At 42.7% G+C, this 24,368-nt stretch overlaps 1 protein-coding gene and 1 long non-coding RNA gene across 4 annotated transcripts in view; one reads left to right on the forward strand and one right to left on the reverse strand.

Annotated features, from left to right (window-relative positions):
• Positions 1–5,902, reverse strand: part of LOC106006453 — a 31,258-nt gene extending 25,356 nt beyond the window's left edge. The window contains exon 1 of the long non-coding RNA XR_001180493.2: positions 5,818–5,902. This is a non-coding gene — a long non-coding RNA (uncharacterized LOC106006453). The remainder of the gene's footprint in view (positions 1–5,817) is intronic.
• The window catches only part of THSD4 (thrombospondin type 1 domain containing 4), a 556,231-nt gene that overhangs the window by 344,715 nt on the left and 187,148 nt on the right, over positions 1–24,368 (forward strand). The window contains exon 1 of one of the 3 annotated variants that reach the window (XM_013059343.2): positions 5,968–6,074. The exons of the other annotated variants lie outside the window; for them this stretch is intronic. Coding sequence (XP_012914797.1) covers positions 6,003–6,074 — 72 coding nt within the window. The 5' untranslated portion in view covers positions 5,968–6,002. Of the gene's footprint in view, positions 1–5,967; positions 6,075–24,368 lie in introns of those variants that run through there. 3 annotated transcript variants of the gene reach the window in all.

Consider the following 24,368-nt stretch of genomic DNA (forward strand, 5'->3'; position numbering starts at 1 on the left):
AGGCTCCCTGCTCAGCAGAGAACCTCCTTCTCCCTTGGCCCCTTACCTGCTCGTGCTCACTCTCTCTCTCAGATGAATAAGTAAAATCTTTAAAAAATAAAAAAGGAAAATCTTCCTAGTAGCCACATTTTTAGAAGTAAAACAAGGAAAATTAATTTTAACCCTTTATTTTATTTAACCCTATATATATGTATATATATACATATATATGGTTATCATTTCATCATCTAATCAGCATAAAAACTATTAATGAGATGCTTTACATTCTTTTTTTTTTCTTGTACCACGTCTTTGAACAGGTACAAAGTGTACCTTACATATAATGCATCACAATGTGGAACAACCCCATTTCAAAGATTCAGTGTCCACAGGTGACCCAGTGACTATATAGTAATCAGTTGCCCTCCCATTTCTGCCCTGAAGCTGCTGACTTCATGGAGGCAGCCCATTTTGGCCAGTCTCTAGGGTGTTCTTCCACAGGTAGATGATAGGTATAGGAGTAATCGTGACATGAGTGTGCAAATACTGGGCGATGATTGTTCATCCTACTTTTCTCACTGAGTAACAGATCTTGGAGATGTTTCATATCATTATATAGGAAGCAAGCTCATTTTTCCCCCTTTCATTTATCTATTTTACATGCTATAGAGTTTTTATTTATTTATTTATATTTTATTATTTATTTGACAGAGATCACAAGTAGGCAGAGAGGCAGGCAGAGAGAGCGGGGGGAAGCAGGCTCCCCGCTGAGCAGAGAACATGATTCGGGGCTCGATCCCAGGATCCTGGGATCACGACCTGAGCTGAAGGCAGAGGCTTAACCCACTGAGCCACCCAGGTGCCCCTACATGCTGTAGAGTATCCCACATTATGGATGTCACACATTACTCCTTTCGTCTTTCCTGCTGAACATTTAGGGGGTTTCCAGTATTTGGTGCTTAGAAACAATACAAGCTGAGTTTTCAAAGAGGCAGAGAGTGATGGAGCTAATTCAGTGAGGACGGGGAAGGACATTCTAGAGGAGGGGACTGGCATGAGGCAGGAAGGCCCAGAGCACAAGGACACATGGCATTTGAGGATAACTTCTTGGATGTTGGGATGTCTGGAGAGTGGAATGTGTGAACAGAAGAGGAATCTAGAAGGGCAGGAAGAGACCAGATTACAAAGAGCCTCCAAGTGCCATATTAAGGAGCTTGGACTTCTTCCTTGAGCCATCAAAATATTTTAAGAAGCAGGGAGGAATAAATAAATGATTGAGTTAATAAAGGTAGGAGAAGAACAAATCTTCCCTTCTGATGAATTCTGATTAATAGATGGGTAGAAAGCATGTGGGAAGCAGAAAATCACCATTTAAAACAGTACAATAATAACTGCTACAGGCAAGATCTACTGATGAATATTTAAATTGGTGGGCGACACTTTGAGAAATGGGATATTTGCATAGCCTCAAAGTATACCTCCCCAAATATGTATTAATTATTTTGATGGTTTTAACATCTGTCCAAACGTGCTTTGATACCCCCCCTCCAGGAAGTGGGGGCTTAATTCCACTGGACTTACTGGCTCATTTCTAATGAATACGGTATAGAAAAGGAAAAATAATAACTACAGTGAGCAAACTTGGCAGACATCGCCTTAACCAAGCGATCAAGGTTAACATCACCAGACTGCCATGTTCACAGAGGGTACCCCTGACAAGGTGATGGGAAGGATACGTCACTTCTACTCCAAACCCCGTGACTTTAGTCTAATCATGACAGAACACTCGGTAAAAATCAAACTGAGGGACATTGCACAGAATTCCTGACCAGGACTCTTCAGAAATGTCAAGGTCATGAGAAACAAAGGGAGAAAAACTGTCTCCTATCAGAAGAAGCTAAGAAGACTCATCTATTATTCAGTGCAGCATGGGGTCCTGGACTGGGTCCTGGAACAGAAAAAAGACATTTGGGGGAAAACTGGGAAAATGGAATAAAGTCCTTCTGTTAGTTAATTTGGGGCCAGTGTTAATGTCCTAGTCTGCATAAAGATACAGATCATTGCTGTCTAAGACGTTAATGTTACAAGGAGCTGGGGGAAGATATACCATGACTCTGTGCCATCTTTGCAACTACTCTATAAATTTGAAATTATTTCAAAATAAAAAGTCAAACAAAAAGGAATCAGAGGAGTGACTTGATAAGATTCACATTTTAGAAGAATGCCAGTGGTTGTAGTGGGGAAGAAGGCTAGAAGGAGAAAGACCAGAGCAAGAGCTTACAAGGTCAAGCTATATAGAAAGTCAACAACAGATGGTAGAGGCCCGGATGGGAGCAGGGGCAGGAGTCTGAGGCCATGGGAAGGATGCAGAGATCTCTAGAAGAAGACTCAATCAGACTAGGGGATGGTTTAGACAAGTAAGTGAGACAGTAGGGAGGCTCAAGATAACACCCAGTTTTCAACCTCTGGGAATGAGATGGGTAATGATGTCATTCACTGAGACGGAGATACCCGGAGGAACACTGGTCAGGGAAGCAGTTCAGCCTCGGGACTGTTGAATTTGGGGTACATTTGAGAGATCCAAGTACGCATTAGGGAACTGGATACAGCGGCTGGCGGGTCAGTGGGGAGAGCTGGTTGTAGACCGCTGTGCATATAAAGAGTGGTCAGCACCAGTGAGAGGGTGACAGGACCCAGGGAGAGGGGTTAGAGAAGAGAGGGTGTAGAACACAACCATTTAAGGGATAGACACAGGCAGTAGCAAGGGAACTGGAGCGTGTCCAGAGAAAGTGGTGACAGTGCAATGTAGTTATTGAGAGCCAGGTCCTAGAAGCAGGCTGCCAGGGCCAGAATTCTGGCTCTGCTACCAACCTGTTGTGTGACACAGAACAAGCTATTTAATCTAATAAGGCTGTTGTCAGGGTTATGTGACACACTCTATGGACAGTTCCTAGAATAATGCTGGGCTCTTGGTGTTCAAAGAATGTTGGCTATTTGGAGGCAAAGGAAAATAGGAGCTTGGTGGTCTGGAAGCTAAGGGAAGAGAGTGGTTCTGAAGGGAGCACATGAACTTCATAACCCTGAAGATGACTGTTATAAATAAAAAGTGGAAAATAAAACCATTAGAGAGGATATGGAGAAATTGGAACCTTTATGCATTGCCAGTGGAAATATAACCTGATAATGGCCACTGTGGGAAATGGTTGGGTGTTCCTCAAAAAGTCAAATGTAGAATTATCATATGATACAGCAACTCCCCTCCTTGGTATATGCCCCAAAGAACGGAAGGCAGGACTCAACCAGGGACTTGCACACTCCTGTTCAGAGCAACATCATTCACAAGAGCCAGAAGATGGAAGAAACACCCCAAGTGTCCATCAACAAGCGAATGGATAAACAAAATGTGGTATAGACCTACGATGGAATATTGCTCAGCCTTAAAAAGAAAGAAGCACTGATACATGCTACAACACAGATGAACCTTGAAAATGTCACGCTAAGTGGAATAAGTCAGACACCAAAGGACAGCTATGGTATGATTACTATTCGATGAGGAACCTAGAGAAGGTAAATTCATCGAGGGGAGGGAGACTCAGCGAGTTCTTGCTTAATGGATGCAGAGTTTCTGCTTGAGACAGTGAAAAAAGTACTAGAAATGCGGGATGGTGATGCGTTGCACAACACCGTGAATGGACTAAATGCCCCTGAATTGTGCACATAAAAAATGTTGAAAGTGGTAACCTTTTAGGGTGTGTATGTTTTACCATATATTAAAAAATTGGTTAATGCTGCAAAGAGGTCAAATAAGGTAAGCCCTACGAATTAGCCTCTGCATTTTATGACACAGGGGTCATCGGAGACATTTCCAGAGCCCTTGTTGTAGAGAGAGGTCAAAAGTCAGATTGCAGTGGGTTGAGGGACAATTGGGAAGTTGTCCATGCCAGGGGCTGGCAAACTAGGGCCAAATCTGGCCTGCTGCCTCTTTCCATAAACAAAGTTTTTTTTGGAGCACAGCCCCACCCTTTGGTGTATATTTTGTCTCTGGCCGCTTGCTTGTGTTCAACCAGGACAGGATTGAATAGCTGCCACAGAAACCCTATGCTCTGCAAGGCCCAAAATATTTACTTTCCGACCCTTTACAGAAGGTTTCCCAAACCCTGGACCAGACAAGAGCCCCTGGTCTTTGGAGAACCTTGACTTTCTTAGACAATGTCTGCATCTCCGTTGGGGCGTGGGGGTGGGGGTGGGTTGTTGAATGCATGACTCTGTGTTTCCAGCCAGCTAGCCTGGCAGACCCAAGCCTAACCAGTAATAATAATAATAATAATAATAATAATGAACAGGAAGGAGGCAGAAGAGGAGGATGGGGAAGAGAAGAAACTTCGTCCTTCCTTTCTCTCACTGGAGACAGTATCCCCGACGTACTTGTTCTCTCTTCTAGCCTTGGAAAAAGGGATTCTAAGTCCCTTCACCCAACACTCCCCCCCCGCAAAAACCAATCCACTAGTAAATTGTCATGTGACTGGTGATAATAGACATTTTGAGATGGTTCCAAATGGCAGTCGGTTTAAAGTTTACCGATTAAGGCAAGAAAAATGCCCACAGCCGGGTGCTTTTCAAGTATTGATTAATTCCCTTGCTGGGACAGAGTGTCGATATTAATTTCAGATCAGAGAAAAAGCTGGTATCTTTGGCACTTACTGTGTGTCTGGAACTATGCCAAGTTTGTGCCTTGGTGACATCCTTGATGGTCATCAAAGCCATCAGATGGCCTTTCCCCGTTTCACAGGTGGGGCAACCAGGGCCTACTGGAGTTAAATACTCTCCCGCAAACCCACGGGGAGTTAGTGGTAGACCTGGGCTTTGAACCGACATCTCCCTGGGTCCAGGGCCCAGGCCATCCCACTGCGTCATGCTGATGTTTTCTCCTTTCTCCTCAGAATGCTTTCTTGAGCCTGTCCTAAGCAGAATCTAATACTTGATGGATTCTCCGCCTATTTTAGACAATGGGCTCTGTTATTTCATAATAAGAGATGGCCACTTAGGGTGCATCTCAAGTGGACTGTAGGCTTCGGCTGGACCCACTCTCCAGCCAGATCCCGTGTTCCCTGTGTCCCCAAGCCCCATGTTGGTGGTCAACTGATTCTACCCAGAAATATTTCTTGAAAATCATCCTGCTTTTCAATGCACTGTGCCAGCGCCGTCTAGGCCCTGGGCTTCACTTGCTCCCCGCTTATCATTTATTTTTACATCATCTGCAAGAATTCATCAAGCTCTTGGTTAGGCGCAGTGACCCAGGGAGGCAGCAAGTGGGGGCCAGAGTGGCTTCTTGGGTCCCCATCCATTCATGCCCTTGTGGCTGGTGCATAAACACACAGCATCCTTGTGGCTTCTTTCCCCTTTGTGGCTGCCCTTGGTAACGCAGCCTTTGACTGCCCAGATTGCTACAGCCTTCAAGTCAGAACTAAAAGGGAACACACCCGGCCCTTGACCATACCAGCGAGAAAACCAACTGAGGCCCGTAATGGGTTGGCAGCATATCCAGGCAGACAGTTTGTCAGTAGCAGATCCTGGACTAGGAAGGCGCCGGGTCTCCCAGCTCCCAGCCCGGAGCTCATCCTGCTGCAACTCACTACTCTTGATGAAGCGGGGCTTTCCCCCTGCATGTGGAGCGCTTACCTTGGATCCCTTCGCATGAATGAGACCAGATGCAGAACTCCACATTGATTTCTGTCCCTCCCCTTTCTGCTTTCTGTTCAAGGCAGCCCCCCAGCTCCCAGCTGGCTCCTGTCCCCTCCCCCAGCCGGGAGAAGTTATTACATGAAGAGATCAGCTTACCAGTTTTCTTCAGAGCAGAGGCTGAGCTCGGAGCTCCGGGTAGTACAGTGAGGGAGAGCAGAGGGAAGCAGCGCAGTGCCTAGCGGAACTCCAGGGCTGGAATCCCGAGACACAAGTGCATCTGCTAGCTGTTAGCACTTGGCAGACGGAGTTCTCCTCTAGGGTAGTTCTAACTTTGGGTAATAATGTTTGTCAGCTACCTGATATTAACATTGCTCCACGTTCAAACAGCAGTGTTAGCAAGACCTGGGGGAGAGGTAAGCCAAATAAAATATCTTGTCAGAAGTTGTATTTTTGTCAGCACTATATTTCCTTTTCTATCTACCAAGAGGGATCAGGAAACGGGGTTTTTATGGTGTGCAAAGAGTAATGCTTTATATTGCGTTTTCAGGCTTGCTTTGCCTTTTCTTACAGAAAGACTTTTCTTCTTGAAGAATCCCATCATTTCTAAAATCTCATTCTGAGGTTGTCTAAACAGTTGCCACCCTGGGCGATTGGCATGGCCTCGGTGACAGATGCCTGGAGCGTGCACATTTCTCTTTCTGCCGCTGCAGGAAAAAAAAATGTGCACGTCAGATTCCGATAGGGACCGTTACCTTTGAGAATGTTTCTCGTGTTGGAGAGAGGATATGCATGCTAGAGGAAATGTTTTTCTTTACTTCTTTTGCATCACATTTTCCTCCTTTTTGCTTTGATGTGCCTGGAAAAAAATCTGTGTTTAACTTTGGATCATAGGTTTGCAGTGGGCTAGTGATACATGACAGGGCTAGAATATGCCCAGACCTACTAAGGCAAGGAGGCGAGGATGATTTTATTCTTATGGGTTTAGCTCATGTTTGCTGGATACATTTCTGAACATCACAGATGCTCTGGCATCCAGGTCTTGATGCAGCAAAGAGACTGGAAGGGGGGCACCATGTGGCCTGGAGCGGGAAGCACGTAGGGGTATCCACCCGCACCTGCAAATAAGGCTGCGGCCATTTGCCTCATTTGCTCCTTTTACTCTTTATTCCGATGAAAGATCTCAAAGACTGATGTGCAAGCAATGAATGGAAGGACAGGCTCTTTCCGGAATCCATCTTCCTCTCGAAAAGCCAAGTGAAAAGTCTATCTCCTAAAAAGGCCAGGGGCCACATCACAGCTTTGCCTTTTGTTAGCACTGTCAGGATGGAACAGGCAAGAAAAAGCAGTCTGTAATGACTTTTCCCTCCTCTGTGAGTGGAAGCAAGAGCGCTCCCAAAGCCAGGCTGTGGGGCTCACCGTGCGCTCAAAATAGACATGTGGCTCAGAGGCGTGCAGCAACGGGTCATTTGTTTCAGGCTTTTAGCCTATTAGTTACCCGTGTCCTCTGCTCTGCAGATACTCTGTGGGCCTGGGCTAAAGGAGGGTGGAGTGGGGTGGGTGGGGGGGTCGGTGGAGGGCTTGAATGGGAGCTGGAGGAACTGAATGGGTTTGTGATGCTGGAAAGCTGAAAGCAGACCATTGCCCTCTAGTTGTAGCCGGGGTTTGCAACTTCCCTGTCGATTTTTTACTGTGCAGAGTAAATGACAAATGGGCCGGCCTAACTCAGCCCGGAGCACTTAAGCATGTGAGAGGAGAGCTCATATGGAAAATATTTCTATCACCGCTGCCTGCGCATATGGTATGGGGAGACCCCCGTGCAGAGCAAATCAGAGCGCCCCAGCAGCCCCTCAGTGGCGTGCCAATTACTCTTATTAACAGCAAGGCTAAGGGCAGGCTGCAGTTACCTGCACACAGCTGGCTCCTGGGGAAGGCCACTCTGGAATGCATGTGCCTCAAGCCTGTGTCACATGCAGAGAGGCGGGCGGCCCTGTTTCTCTTTACAGTCAGCAAAGCAGGCGAAAAATGAAAGGGGATTCCACTGGCTCACCCAACTTCTGTCTTTGGCGTTCAAGTGCAAGGGCTTAATAGCCAGAAAACCCAATCAGAGGTGACACAATGCCTACCCTCTTGCCCCTTTGTTCTGCTCTGCCACACTAAACACAGGCACTCATGTGCCTGGTCCTCGTTTCTGTGTTCCTGCTTCGGAGCACACGTGTGCATGTGCACATGCCCGTGCACATGTCACTTTCAGAGCCTCGGCTCCGTTAACTACTGTGCTCCTAGGAAGCTGTACAATTAGGATTCTTTTCCCCTTGCTGGAAATGAAGTGATGAGGAAGGAACAGGAGTATGCCAGTAGCTCCCCTTCCCTGTTTGAAAAGAATGTCGTTTATATAGAGCTTTGAAGAATGTGGCACGTATTTATAAGAACCCCTGTTTTTATAGCCCTGTTACTTGCAAGACTCACCCATAAACATGTGGCGTCGTCCCCAAGTCACCAAGATTTTCTTTTTCGCTGCCAGCCGGTTTTCTTGCAGGTTTTAATTATCTTCCCTTTGGATGTTCATAAAAACACATGGGGCGGGGGGAAAGGAGAAAGGGGAAGAGAGGGCTGTACACCTTGTGTCGCGTAGCTGCTGGGGGCTCAGCGTGGGGCTGGAAGCCAGGCAGCGAACTCTGGGTAGAAGCTCGGAGTCCGTTTTCTAGGGTGTGAAGTCTTTGCAGATAGGCAGGGGTGGGCAGGTGGTGGGAGGAGGGGGTGTTATTCCAAGCAAGCCTTGTTTGGCGTCCTGTTGCTGGCACTGTTGGCCCCGGTAACTGTGAACGAAGGACAAACAACCTGGTGTGGTGTGGGCGCATGGGTTTGAAAACAAACACAGGGAAGGACTGTTCCTTCCCTGATTTTCCGGTTGTAGGAGCATTTGGTTCTCATGACCCAGTAAGAACACTGAGGTCACTAGAAAGCCTTTGGCCTTGTCAACATTAGGAGAGCAGCAGTGTTAACATGTAGAGATTGTACATATTCCCCCGGAGAATGTAAAAGCAGGCTGGACTTCTAGTGCATTCGCCAAGCGTGCGAAACACGCCGGGATCTGGTTTGTTTGCTGGACGCTGCCGGAGAGTGTGTGGGAGTGGAAGTGTGCATTTTTCTCTCCTGAATTTGGACTTAAGTCCTCAGAGAAGACCAGTGAGACACTGTTATGTGTGAGGAAGGGGAGGGAGAGGCAACTTGGAAATCAAAACAGTAGAAGTGGGTCAAAAAGATGTTTATGTTCATTTTGATGAAGCAATTTGGCAAACCTACCAAAATTCAAAACTAAAATTAAAAATCAAGGTAAAGGGTACAGATTGTGGTCCCAATCTTGTGAGTGTCTAAAAAAGCACCGAACTGTATGTACTTTTTTAAAAAGCAAATTTTGTGGTTATATGAATAATATCTCCATTTTTGTTGAGATAAGCACCAGGTGTCATAGGAAAGTGTGGACTCGCTGTCTCGTACACAAAAAGCTAACACGGCACTGTAAACTGACTGGAATGTAAGTAAAAGCTTTTTTAAAAGATCAATTTTTTTGACATTAAAAATGAAGAAGAAACAGCTCTTTGGCCCAACTTCTCCATTTCTAATACTTTATTGTATAAATCTACTCCAAATGTGCAAAATACTCTCTGAACCATTTTTCAGAATTAGGTTGTTGCAAAAATCCAAATGTCCCTCGATCGTGGGCACTAGGCAGGTGTTCAGAAAGAATGACGTGGTTCTGCACATATGGGTAGGAAATGACCACTAGGATATGTTGTGAAGGGAGAAGAGCAAATTGCAGCACGACATATATAAAATGCTACTTTTATTTTTTTTTTTAAAGATTTTATTTATTTATTTGACAGACAGATCACAAGTAGGCAGAGAGGCAGGCGGAGGGTGGGGGGAAGCAGGCTCCCTGCTGAGCAGAGAGCCTGATGCGGGGCTCGATCCCAGGACCCCAGCTGGGATCATGACCTGAGCTGAAGGCAGAGGCTTTAACCCACTGAGCCACCCAGACACCCCGTATAAAATGCTACTCTTTGTGTAAAATGGATGAACATATTTGTCATCTCCTCTCTGGGAGGATACACAGGAAAGGGGAGGAGACAGGGTGGCTGGGGTTGGAGGGCACCTGAGGGATTTCCATTGCACCATGCACCTGTGTACCTTTCAATTGTGTATAGTAAGCATGCGCTTAGCTGGTAAAAAAAAAAATAATAATAAAATACATGATCTAATAAAAAATCACTTAGTGCATATAATCTGTGTATGTAACCTGTCTGTGTTTTATGTTTACAAGGAGGGCAGTAACAGTAGCTGCTTTAAGAGGTGGTTGGAAGAATGGAGGGTGATGGTGTGTATAGAGCAGTTAGCTTGTGTTTTAGGCAGAATGAAACTTACTAGCAGTTACTGTGGTTACTATTGTACCTGCTGCCTGGGTGTGCGAGCTAGGCGCTCAGGAAGGGAAGGTGAAAGAGAGAAGGTCTTTTGCCTTTGATGAGCTTCCACTCGAAAAAGGGCACTGAGTGCAAACAGTTAATGATCATGCAATACGAAATTCTCTTTAATTGCGAGAGCAGAGGCAGAGGGGCAAAGAAGCAATGAAATCCACATATGATGTGAACAGAAACTTCACAAACAACTTCATATTTGAACTGAGACCTGAAGGTCTGTGTGTCCGGGGTCTTCAAGACAATCCCCAGGTTCAGTGATGCTCTGCGTGTAATTGCACTCACAGCTGTGATTTGTTACAGCAAAAGGCTACAGAGCAAGGTGCCTGGGTGAAGTCTGGGGGGAACCAAGCGCAGCATTCCACAGGTCCTCTCCCAGTGGAGTCATGCAGGGCACACTTGATTCCCCTAGTGATGAGTTGTGACAACACGTGTGAAATGTTATCAACCCGGGATGCTTGTCAGAGACTCACTGCCTGTAGCTTTTATGGGGGGCTGGCCACATAGGCAAGCTCTGCCTGTCGTGTACCAGCAGTACAGATTTCCAGAAAGTAAGCAGGGTGTTCAGCATAAACCTATCGTTAGTACAGCATAGGCATAGTGAGCCACTTTTACCATCCCTGGGAGTGTAGGGGCCCTCCCCAAATCCATTCCCAGATGCCAGTCAGTGGTCAACCTCATTAGCAGGTTTTCTTAAAGGCGAGCACTCAGGTCTGCTGTGTTAACTCTTTTCTTCACAGATGGGTAGGCATTTTAAGTGGAAAAAGAGGGAGGGAGGATATTCCAGGCAGAGGGAAAACATCTACAGAGCCCCAGAAATAAGAAAGAACATGACATGTTCTGGAAACAATGCTTGGTTCAGATTACAGAGGCATACGTTGTGAGGGGATGTGGCAGGAGAAGGTTTGTCCCTGGATCCCTAGGTTTGGAATTTTTTCTCTGTGCCTTTGAAAGTTACAGAAATTACATATCTGCAGTTTTAAGATTAATTTTTATCATTTATGACATGCCATTTAGGTTACTACTGTGGGACATTTTCATGGTCGGACGTTATTGAAATTGCTGTTTAAGGATTAAAATAAATTAATCAGTGGAGAGTTGCTTTGTAAACAGTGGTAGCCTTAAGCTAGCCCTGATTTTAGTCTATTTAGTTTAGTTTTTTTTTTTTTTTTTTTTACTAATAGACTTTAGTCTATTTAGTTTATTTGTGGCAAATTCAAATGAAGGATGCACGCAGTGACCCTAATGACTGATGTCTGTGTGCAGTGCTCAACCTTTCTTTTGCTTTCTGATATCTAGAATGAAAAACCAACTATGTGGAACTAACTTGACCATGCAAGACCTGAGTTTGAGTCTTGGGTCTACCATGTCCAGCCATATGACTTTTGGCATTTTGAATTGTTTTTCTCCTAAATTAAGAAAGCTGTTGTTGTTGTAGAAACATATTTAAGAAATGGAAAGAATGAAAAATTATGGGCTCCTCTTTCCCCCCACTCCCTTCCCAATCCTTCCTCCCTGGATGAAACCGTCAGTAACAATTTGGCATTTGTTCTTCTGGAACTATTCCTAAACATTTTAAAGCACAAAGGAATGTGCAAACGTGCATGTGTGTCTATGAGTGTATGCATTTACATGCCTATACACACATGTGTGTCTATGTCTACATATGCATGTGTATATATGACCACATGCGCATTTGTATATATGCCCACACACATGTGTATTTGCCCCCACACACGGAGTATATGCCTACATATGCATATGAGTATACGCCTACATGCACATGTGTGTATATGCCTACACACATGTGTATGTATGTGTACACATACGCCTACATATGCATGAGTCTGTGCCCACACACACATGTGTGTATGCATGTATGTGTATATGCCTACGTATGCATGGAAGAATATGCCTACATGTCTATGCCTCTATGTGTGTATAGGCCTACAACTTGCAAATGATGACAATTCCGCTGCTGCTTTTCTGATACCTGGTACTTGTTTCTGCTTCTTGTCTTCTTGCAATTGCCAGGACTTCCAGTACATGGTGTTAAATCAGAGCAATGAAATTGAACATTCTCATCTTTCAGGCATAAATGGGAAAGCTTCTACTCTGTCATCAGTAAGAGTGATGCCTGCCAGATGTTTCAGGTAGATCAATTTTATCCAGGGACAATGTCCTTTCTAAGTTTTTATCAGGAATGTTGTTCAATTTGGGCAAATGTTGTTTGCTTTCACAAAGCGCTGATGGGGTATCCTTTAATCTACTCAAAAGGTAAGTTAAACTGACTGATGAATCATTTGAACTTTATATCAAAACCAATTATGTACTCTATCTTGGCTAATTGAATTTAAAAAAGTAAATATATTTATTTTTTTTAAATAAATTTAAAACAGTGAATTATATTAGTACATTAGTATATTTCTTTTCTTTTTTTTTCCATTAGTATATTTCTTAATGTTGGACTCTCTTTGCCTTTTAGGAACTATCTTAGTCATGGTGATTTATTCATTAAATTCACTATTAGATCTGATTTGTGAATATTTTCTTTTGAATTTGGGGTTTTTGTAAATGAGTTCTGTTTTTCTTGTGCTAGACAAGGGTTTTTCTAGTTTATAAAATAAATTCAAAAGTTTCTCATCTTTTAGTGTGTTTTGAAACAGTTTAAATAACAGAGGAATTAGCCTTTTCTTTCTTTCTTTTTTTATAAATTTATTTATTTGACAGACAAGAGATCACAAGTAGACAGAGGCAGACAGAGAGAGAGGAAGGGAAGCAGGCTTCCTGCTGAGCAGAGAGCACCATGTGGGGCTCGATCCCAGGACTCTGAGATCATGACCTGATCTGAACGCTGAGGCTTTAACCCACTGAGCCACCCAGGCGCTCTGAATTAGCCTTTTCTTGAAGGTCTGTTGAACTCAGTCATAAAGTCCGCCCTTCTGTGAAGAGGTGGTTTTTGAGTATGTAGTTTATTTTCTCTTCTATTTCTAAAAAAAGTGTAATATTTAATATCTATAGGGAAATATATGTGTACTATAAGCAAGTTATGAAGCAAAATAATAAAACAAACACCTATGGACTTACCACCTAACCAAAGACATAAAATATACCCAATACTATATGCTAGTAACCAGGCCTTCCTCTCTTCTTTTCCGGAGAGAAGATGGTTGTCATTTCCTTGCCTTTTTAAAAAATAATTTTATTCATATATACATATATTTCTCTAAGACTGTATTGTTTATTTTATTTTGTTTTGAGTTATATAAACATGGTATCTTGTTCCTTTTTCAACTTGATTTTTCATTCAACACAAGGACGCATGTAACATTCATTCATTTTCGCCGCTGCAAGCATTCTCTGTGATAAACTGTCTTTTCTCTGTTGATAGTTATCTGAGTTCTTTCTAGGTTGGCTTGTGTTCTGTTATCAACAATGCGGCCGTGAGCCATTTGGACCATGTCTATTCCCATGTCTATTCCTTTAGAGTGTATACCTAGAAGTACTGAATTAGTGGGTCATAGAGTACGTGTTTGTTTAATTCCACAAGATAATGTTAAATTGATTTCTAAAGTGGTTATCAGGTTTCACCTTCACTAGCAGTGTTTAAGTGTTCTCAATTATCTGTCTCCTTGTCAATATTTGACATCATCAGACAGATTAGCTTTTGTCAACGTAATATACTATTGGTGTGTGTTAGTTGACATTTCTCTGATTAACCACTATTGCTGTCCTGTGATATTGACATATGTGCAGACTGTCCATGTTTCTTCTCCCCTGAGATACCTGTTTGTATCTATTTCCAGATTTTAGATGTGGTTCTTCACTTTTTCACTACTGACTTAGTTCTTTGTGTGTTTTGAATATGACTCCTTTGTTTGTTATTCCATGTAATAGTTTCCAGTTTGTGCCTCAAATTTAAAATTTTGTAGCATCTATTGATAAACAGAAGTCCTCAGGTTTAGTGTGTGTGAATTTAAGTGACTTGATGTGAACTTTGTCTTCCTTAAGAAATTATCAACCCCAAGCTTATAGAGGTATTATTCTGTATTCATTTATAAAATTATCGAAGTCTTGCCTTTCACATTTATGTCTCTGATACACTTAGAACTGATTTCTTTGGGGTGTGAATAATGTGTGAATAATGTGAATAATGGACCTAACTTCATTTCTTCCATATACTGGTAATCAATTGTTGCAAGACCATTTGTTGAAATCTCTCTACTTACTCCTTGGGAGTGTGTTAGCAGTTTTTATACATTCGCTCTTCTTGGTGAAATTAGAACTTAATCAATTTCTTTTGAAAAAATCCTTTAGGAATTTTTATCAGAATTGTATTGAATCTGTAAAGCAATATGAGAGCACTAACATTCCAATATTGAGCCATTCTATTCATGAATATACTATAAGCTTTACATTTACCTAGGTTTTCTTTGAAGTTTTTCAGTGAAATTGTACAATTTTCTACATAAAGTTCTTGCATGTCTTTAATTTTAGATGTATTCCTAGCTATATTGTTATTATCTGCTATGGTAAATTGTTTATTAAATTTTATTTTATTTTATTAAAATTCAATTAATTAACATATCATATTATTAGTTTCAGAGAAAGAGTTCAGGGATTCGTGAGTTTTGTATAACACCCAGTGTTCATTACATCACATGCCCTCCTTAGCGCCCATCACCCAGTTACCCCATCCACTCATCGCCGTCCCCTCCTGCAACCCTCAGTTAGTTTCCTATAGTTAAGGGTCTCTAATGGTTTGTCTTCCTTCCTCTCTGATTTCTTCTTACTTTATTTTTCCTCCCCTTCCCCTATGATTCTTTTAAATTACCCACAGGAGTGAAATCATATGGTATTTGTCTTTCTCTGACTGACTTCTTTCACTTAACATGATACCTTTAATTCCATCTACATCATTGCAGATAGCGAGACTTTGTCTTTTTGAAAGCTGAGTAATATTCCACCACATATATATATATATATATATATATATCACATCTTCTTTATCCATTCTTCTGTTGATGGATATCTGGGCTCTTTCCATATTTTGGCTATTGTGGACATTGCTGCTGTAAACATGGGGGTGCAGGTGCCCCTTTGGAGCACCACATTTGTATCTTTTATATGAATACCTAGTAGTACAGCTCTATTTTTAACTTTCTGAGGAAACGCCAATCTGTTTTCCAGATTTGTTTTTTTTTTTAAGATTTGTTTATGTCTTTAGATTTTTTGTTTTGCTAATGCTTAGAAACACAAATGATCTTATGTCCAAATAATTTGTTTAATTGTGAATTTCAATCATCATTAATTTCAATTATCTATAGGAACTTTTATGATTTCTAAGTGCATAATCATATAATCTGTGAATAATGACCATTTTGAATTTTCCCTTTTTCCAGTTCTTAATACCTTAAAAAAAAAAAAAGAATAATTCTTATTGCTCTGGGGAGGACTTTCAGAGGCAGTGTTATTTTGTTCCTAATTTAAAGGGAATGCTTCTACCACGTTGCCATTAAAAAGGAAGCTAGCTTAAATTGAGTTTAAATTAAAAAGAAAGTGCTTTCTACAAGAAAAATGAAGTTAGCTGAAAAACAATGAAGTTAGCTCCAAGTGCTGATACATTTTATCACACTGATAAACCCTTTTCTGTTAATGGTCTGCTGAGCAATTTATTTCTTAATCATGAATAGGTATTGAATTTTATGCAACACATTATCTCTGTCTACTGAGAGGAACATATGGTTTTTCCGTCTATACTCCGTCAGTGTGATAAAGTTCAGAGATAGAGTATATAATGTTAAACTACCCTTGCATTCCAGAGATAGATCCACTTGGTTTTGATATATTTCTGTTTTTATTAAATAGATTAATAGTAAATCTCTGATGATCTTTCCACTGTCTGTAGCACCTAGAGATGTGTCTAGAGCTGCTCCAGACATCCTTTGTGCTCTCCCCATTCCATTTTATTGGTCATTCTCACCAGCAGTCTGTCAGCTTTATTAGTCTTTATGAAAAGCCAACTTTTGGCTTTGTCGATCCTCTGCATCGAAGCTTAGCTTTCTATCCCATTTGGTTCTGCTTTCCTTTTTCCTTCTACTTTCTTTGGATGGATTCATCTCATCCTTTTGTTTTTTTCTCTAACTTTTTTAAACTTTGTATAAATTTATGTATAGCCCATTGATTTCCAGCCTTTAATCTGTTCAAATATGAACATTAAAGATGGTAACTTTTTCTTGAAATACCACTTCTATTGCATCCCTTATATTTTGAGATATCTTATTATTTGGCCTTAAGTAGTTTAAAAATTGTCATTACAATATTTTCTCAGATTCATGCTTTATTTAATTACATCTTCAGAAGTATGGCCCAAGTTGGTTTCTAACTTGATCGCACTCCAGTCAGGGAATGGGGTGTCTGTGAGGTTGAGTTTTTGAAATTTATTGAAACTTACATTATGGCCTAATGCATGGACCGTCTTTGTCAACATTCCAAATGAGCTGGAGAAAAAGGTTCATTCCTAGTCACTGGGTACAGGGACTTTTTTGTAGCTATTATATCAAGGCTATAGATTGCATTGTCTGAGTCTTTTATATCTTTGCCTGACATTTGCCTGCTTCATCTCTTGGTGGTTCAGACAGACATGTTAAATCTCCCACCAACTGCTCTCTCGGCCTCTGGGGGAGATGGGGCATGACCATCTGTTCTTCAGCAGTCCTGTCCTTGACATAATGACCACTGTTGATGGTGATGCCTGCTCATTGTACCTGTGGTTTCAGAGTCTAGAATTTTCTCCATCTCTGCAATAGTCTGCTTTGGTGATATTTCTGCAATGGTCTCTTGCCAACATAAACTTTCTAATATCCAGAAATTCCTCAAAAAATTTATCTGCTGATTGTATGCTTTCTCGTTTTATTGTTGTTGTAACATGTGGATCTTTTCTGCCATTGGAATGGCATTTTGGAAAAGAAAGAGAAAAACAAATGCCATCTTTACCCTTTGTAAGACATATTTTTGTCCTTTCTTCTTTCCTTCCTTTTCCTTTTTTTTCTAACATATGTCTGTTGGACAAATAACCTCTCTAGACTTCTATTTCCTCGTCTATAAAATGGGGATAATAATAATATTCATCTTGATGGCATATGAGGAATATTTAATAAAAACATCAACAAAATGCTTTGCAGAACTGTTTAGATCTGTCCAAATACAAAGGATAACTTTAGCACCTTCCTTTAACTTTCCTTTCCTTCTGTGTAGCTAATACTTTTAAGCAGCTCAGCTACATTAGAGAAAAGTGATTAATTGTGCTTGGCAGGTCATGAGAGGCTGAAACAAAATTTTATTTGACACTTTTTGAGAAAATTTGCTTGCAAGAAATTATTGGGTGCTTTACTGGAAAGTCACAAAATAAATGGAAAAATCTATTTAGTCTCAAAATGAATGCTATCGAGGGTGTTTTCTTTCCCTATTTTCTTGCACTGTGTTGTTGACATGCATACTCCATTAGGCACTTCTCCTTTCAAAATATTTCTTTACTTAAAAAAAAATCCATATTTCCTGATTCAGCGTGTTCATAAATTTATTTACTTTAGCTTGGAAAGTTAATATGAACTGACAGAAAGAATGCTAAAATTTCAACCCAGGCATATTTAAGGGACATAAGGAGTAATTGATGTAGAAGACCAAATGCTTTATATTAGAAAGCGCTAAAATCAGCTCATCTAACATTTTTTTAAATTTCTACTTCGCACCAAGGCAAAACACACAACTCTCAAATAAACCGAAAACTGTATAGTGAGTGCTATCATATGTAGAAGGTTTGTGCTAAGTGCTGTGGTATGAAGAGGGGAGAGCCGCCACCCCACATCTGTTCTCTAAAGGTGGACCCCAACAAGCAGGTTAGTTAAAGCTAAGGTACACATTACTCTAATAATCACACAACACCCTATTGGGAAGAACAGGAACAGCCATGTGGAGAAAATAACATTCAAGATGGGACTGACAAGTGTTTAGGAGTTCCATTGACAGATAGTGGAGGAAGCCATCTCAAGTCTCAGACACAGTATGAGTAAAGAAGGGTTTCCAGCTGGGAAAGATAGAGGCATATTTAGACCGTGGCAAATTATTTTGTTTTTCTTTTGGCTAGAACATCAAGTATGTGTGATGCAGCTTGGGGATATATTGTACACAAGACAGTTTCAACCTTAGAAAAAGGCTCGAGGTTTTCTTTGCAGCCAAATATACCAATTTTTGTAACTGTTCCATGGAAGCCTGTAAAGATATACTTACATTTTTATTATAGATGTATATAATAGGCATGCATTCTTCCATATAATTGTATCATTCCTTCCTTCTGTGTGGGTATGTTCTTGTATTTCTTAGGCTCTATTAGAAGTCACTAAAACTAAATGATTTCTTAAATATGTTCCAACTTTAAAAAATCTCTGAATCTAAGAGTGACCACTAAACTACAAATGCATATCACAAACCCCTGAACAGGGTTAATGTCTTTAGCAGAGTCCACGAGAAGAACCACGCTTGGGCTTAGAGACACACAGGCCTGAGCTTGAATCTCTGGTCCCGTGTGTACTCACTTGGGCAAGCTGACTTCTCTAAGCATCACTTTTTCATCTTTTTTTTAAAAAAAGATTTTATTTATTTATTTGACAGAGAGAGAGTACAAGCAGGGGGAGGGGCAGAGGGAGAAGCAGACTTCCTGCTGAGCAGGGAGTCTGATGTGGGGCTCGATCCCAGGACCCTGAGATCATGACAGAGACTTACCTGACTGAGCCACCCAGGTGCCCTCATTTTTTCATCTTTAAAATGTTGAGGAATATGTCAACATAGAGTTTTAGTAAAGATTGAGGAGGTAATTTTCAGAAAGTTCTTGGTGCGCAGCAGATACTCAACGTGTGGCCCCCATCCTTGTCATAAAAGCATCTGATCTCTCAAGCCTAGTGGAGAGGTATGAAGCGTGAGGAGTGGTATCAACCAGTGGTATCAACCACAACAACCAGTGGTATCAACCAGAGGAGTGGTATGAGGTGTGAGGAGGTACTTGTCACACTCAAGCAAAACATAAAGGGAGGGGATGAGAGGGGACAAAATGGAGTTGGGGGAGCACACGTGAGAATGAAGAGAAGCAGGTGGTCCTACAGAGGGGAGGTTGACAGTCGAGGATCCAAAATGTGGCCCTAGATTCTTTAACCAAATCTTAAAGGAGTCTAGAGCCAAGGGGAAGAGAAAGGAGAAGAAAAGATCTAGGGTGCTTTACAGTAGGAAGATGGGGATGGGCGGTTGCGAAGGGAGAAGTGGCAAACACAGAATACCTTAAAGCTGGAACGACTTGGCCACACCTTCCCGGCTGGTGAAGGAGGGGGCCAGGAGGTCACTGTGGTTTTCTCCACAGAAGGGTGGATCTGGAGCTTGAATAAAAAACAGTCTGTCTTCCCCGAGAGCTAAAGAGTGGTGTTGCGTACCGAATTCCAGTCTCTTGAATCACTCTTTGGGAAGGAAGCTTAGAGATAATGTAGTCCAACCCACTAATTTCACATAGAGAGAAAATGAATCTTTTAGAGGTTATGTGGCTTGCTCAAGACCACACAGTGGCTCAGCCCAGAGCTGGAGGGCAAATGGTCTAGAAGCAACAGAAGCACGCGGGGCCTCGTTGTCACATCTGGGAGCTTGGGCAAGGCAAGGCGTGGGGGTAACTTGAAAGACAGTGGTTGTGGCTTTCAGTCTTTATGGCAGCGACAGTTAAACCAGATATGTTGAATGTGTTCAAAGCTATTTGTAAGAGACCTCGGCTGTATACAGTTTGTTCCCCAAGTATGCTGACCCCGTAGTGATGGTTAGATTTGTATATCAACCATCTGAGTCTGTTGCAAGGTGGTGGGGACATAGGGATAGAAGGGAGAACCCCAGGCCTCCACTGCATTCATCAACACTTCATTCTCAAAGAGCCTACTGTGTGCGGGGCACTGTTCTAAGTGAGGGAGCCAACCGGACGAAGATCCTAACCTCACCCTCTAGCATTTTTGTCCCCGGAAATGGAGCAGAAGAACAGGGCCTGGACGTGGGGCCGCCTCGATGTCATCGCACCTCCCCCTCACTGCCCATTTCAGTCCCTCCTCTCCCAGGACACCCTTGCACTCCATCTCTGGTCCTGGAGCCCCATCTGCTCTGGCACATTCTATCACATCAAACCTTGGATCCGGTTCTATCTCACTTGCTCTCATCTGAGTTTCCTCCATGAACATCGGGTCCCCCAGTGCGCCCATCAACACCCAGAGGTGGGGAAACCATTCCTACTACCTGCTTTGTCCCGTGGAGCTTGGCACTGAGCCCCAGGTGTGCGTGTGTGGCACACATCTATTGAGCCTTCATGTCAGCCTGGAGCAGAAAAGCTGTGTCAAGACTGATGAGGACACCCTTCAGAGACAAGGCGTGCAGCAGAGTCTTGCCAGGCGACCCATTAGCAAAACCACTCTGGGAAACTTCCCAATGAGGCACAGGTGGTGAAGACCCTTGGCGGCACCTCCTTTGGAACTGGGTCCTCTAAATGCTCTGGAAAACCGATTCAAAGGGAAGCAAAATCCCAAATGACACTGAAAACATCTAAGAACTATGAGTAAGCACTTGGGATTTTTGGATGAAGGGAGCCCTCTCATCATGAAGCTTGTTGATGATTAACAGAATTCTAAGCCAAGGCTTAAAGCCGGATACACACCATAATGGTTAAGCCAAATAATGCTTAATTACTTTGGCTTTTATTTCTGGGAAAGAAAGCACAGTGAAGTAGAAAGACACACACGCGCGCGTGCACACACACACACACACAAGCCCACATATTTTTACTGGGTTAAAATGAGTACTTACATGGCCTCTGATTTCCATGTTTCAGAGTATAGCTGTCAGTAGCCTCAGTAGGGACGGCTTTGTCCAGACGCAAAGAAGGATACATGCTTCCTCTCCAGCCAGGGGCTCCTTCTTCCTGGTCATTGCTCCTCTCCTGTAAATGGATCCAGTCGGAGGGCAAACTCTTCACCCCACACGGCGAATGTGTCCTGGAGCTGTGCACCTTTCCCCAGAGGTGTAGCTTGACTTGCACATTCTATCAGCCTTGCCTTGTTACTGATGGGGGCAGCTGGTAGCCCTCTCAGTCCCTTGTGCTGGTTAACGTGCTGGTCCGCCGACTCTAAAATGAGTTTTTCTTTATTTTATTTTTCTCTATCAATGGAAACTAGGGGTTTGCAGCATCACACAACGGATGAGAACTGAAACTTCTGTGTCGAAACTTCTAGAACTCGATTGATGGACTTTCAGCAAAAGTATGACATTTCTGCCCATGTTCCCCTCTCTTTGGGAAGCTGGAGTGGTGAGATGCTTCACTGCCCCTAGGCTTATGGTGGGCATTGTATCCAAAAACTGAGGAGGCAAAGATTGGTTCCCGCTCCCAGGAGCCCACTGGAGGGGTGGGGGGACAAAAGCGCACAGAGAGAGGACCTTAATGCGGTGTGGACACATCTATAGTGTAATGTGTGTAGATCCAGCACCCTGGGAACCCAGGTGAAGACGTGGCTGATTACGCTGAAGAGAGTCAGGGAATGCTTCACAGGGGAGAGGACATTTAGGTTGGGGCATAAATAACGAAGAATCCATCCATTTGAGGAAGACGAGGGGAGGGGTGCCGAGCTTTCCAGGCAGAGGGGAACAGTGTGTACAAAGGCAAGTGACAAGTACAAGTTACTTAAAGCTCTTGGGGCCCAGATGTGTTTCAGAATGTGGTCATTTGTTTTGATATTAGAAGGATAATATGATACATACATTGTGTATTATGTAACACCCCAAGTAGGGTTCTCATCAAATACATACATATATCGAGAGCAAACAGTTTGATTAGTCATATTCAATAGTCATACTAGGTGGGATTAATTAAAGACTATTATTAATAGTATCACATCAGTTAAGTCATGTTTTGTTACCAAATAAATTTGAATCCCGAACTGACCAAAAAAAAAAAAAAAAGTCTTAGGTTTTTGGGGTTTTTTTTCCTTTAAAAAAAATTGTTTATTTATTTATTTGAGAGAGAGAGCGCACAAGCAGAGAAAATAGCAGGCAGAGGGAGAAGTAAGCTCCTCGCTGAGCAGGGAGCCCCATACAGGACTCCATCCCAGGACCCTGGGATCATGATCTGAGCTGAAAGCAGATGCTTTACTGATTGAGCCACCCAGGTGCCCCAAAGTCTTAGGTTTTGAAGCTTTTTGGATTTTAGAATTTTGAATCAAAGGGCTGTGACTGTAATTCCAGTAAATTCCTAGTGCTAATTCTCATTGGGCTGGGCCAGGTCACGTGCTTGTTCCTGAGCCAATCACTGTAGCCAAGGGGATATAAATATCTGATTAGCCTGTCCAAGTCCTGGGCCCTTCCACTCCCTGGAAACGGAGTTATTTGTTTCAGCCTGCCTGGATCACACAGTGGTATCAGCTTGGTTGTTTCCAGAAAAAGGAGTACTTGGCAGGTAAAAATCACAGATGTCCATTATCCATGCATGGCAAGATGTGCCCACGTTCTATGGCCTAGGTCACATGGTTCTAATCACAGAACCAAGATTCGGACCCCCTTCTGTCTGATGTTACACCAGGCCACTCGCCAATGAATAGAGTCCCCTCATGCAAACCATTGCTCAATTATATGATGCAGGCAGTTAGAACCTAGCAAAGTATAGAATAAGGCCTTAATTACATGCAGTGCCAAGAGCCCGTTAGTTGAAATGACTTAGAGAAGTAAGAAACGTTAATAGGCCAGAGGTTCACGGCCACAGCAGAGTCTGAGCTGAGCCTTGAAGGATGCCTTGGAACTGATGGGAGAGACTTTATGTCTCTGATCTCAGCTCCAGGGACGCTCTTGTAACTTTCTTTACCAACCAACATTGAATCTGAGAACAGAACAGGCAGATTTTCCTGGGCCCTAAATGAACCTCTGAGACCACAGGACATAAATTACAGGGAATGGTAACAAGAGGAAAAACATCGCCCTGTAATTTATTGACAGGGGAAGAGAAGCAAAGGACTCATTAAGGTTTAGATGCTCTAAGCCAGCCTCTGAGGTGCTCAGGACACAAGGGTGACGATGACAGACGGAAGTAACTCTGTGGCCACATAAAGAAGTCCGCTCTTTGCTTTTCCTGGGGGTCCTAGAATTCAAACAGACCAAAGACGTGAACAGCTTCCTCAAGTGCATCTGGCCCCGTGCCCCATGCTGTTAGTTATGGGAAATCTGAGGTCCAGAGAGAGGCATAACTTGATAAGGCCACAGCCAATACTTAACAGTCATGAGCAAAGCATTTCATTTAGTTTTGGGTTAGAATTGTTTTTGCTGAAATTCAAGAGCAAAGCCATGGACCCTTAAGGCTTTGTTATTCTGGAGCAGTGCGTGGTTTGAATGTTATATGTGTTTTCTCTTTATGGGACTTAATCAAATAAAAATGCAAACAAGTTATGAAATAGCTACGACTAAAAATACCCGCTATTTAAATGTTGAGAGGCTTGTCGTCGGAGATGTCCATGTATTTCCTTAATTCTGGATGTGTCAACAGATTGCGACATCCCTATTTACTGAGCATCTACTTGGTGCTCAGGTGCTGGGCCTTCTCATTTAATCCCAGCAAAATCCTCTGTGGTAGGGATTATTATTCCATTTTGGGATGAGAAAGCGGGGCTGGACAGGTTAGTAACATGCAGAGCATAACTTGCTAAAGGCTACCATGAGTCCCCTGGTACACTGAGTTTCTCTAATACAGACCTGAGCTCTCAGACCATTTTTCCCCATAATTCCTTCCTACCTGCAGCCATACTTCGTGGGTTATAACTGACTTGCTTTGCCTCCAGGAGGCCCTGCTGTTTCCTCTCTTGGTTTAGAAATTGCCCTCTTCCCTCGAGGGCCCCACTTTGTCACTGCTCCTTCCATCCCCAGGCTCTTCCTACTCCTTGGTCATCTCACAGAGACGTGTGAGAGAGACGGCCTCTTCTCTCTTCCAGGGCCCCTCCTATTTTCCAAGTCTGCAGGCTTCTACAGAACACAGTGGGAGTCTCTGAAAAACCCTTCAGCAGGGAGCACTGTGATTTTTTTTTTCTCCCTAAAAACTTAAAGTTAGGTAGATGTAGCATATTTTATGTCAAAGAATCTTAGAAATGGAGGGGACCCATGGGCCACCCCTCTCTTGTGAGAGATTAG

Source organism: Mustela putorius, unplaced genomic scaffold, assembly GCF_011764305.1.
Source record: "Mustela putorius furo isolate JIRA1106 unplaced genomic scaffold, ASM1176430v1.1 tig00537243_pilon_pilon_pilon, whole genome shotgun sequence".
NCBI lineage: Eukaryota > Metazoa > Chordata > Mammalia > Carnivora > Mustelidae > Mustela > Mustela putorius.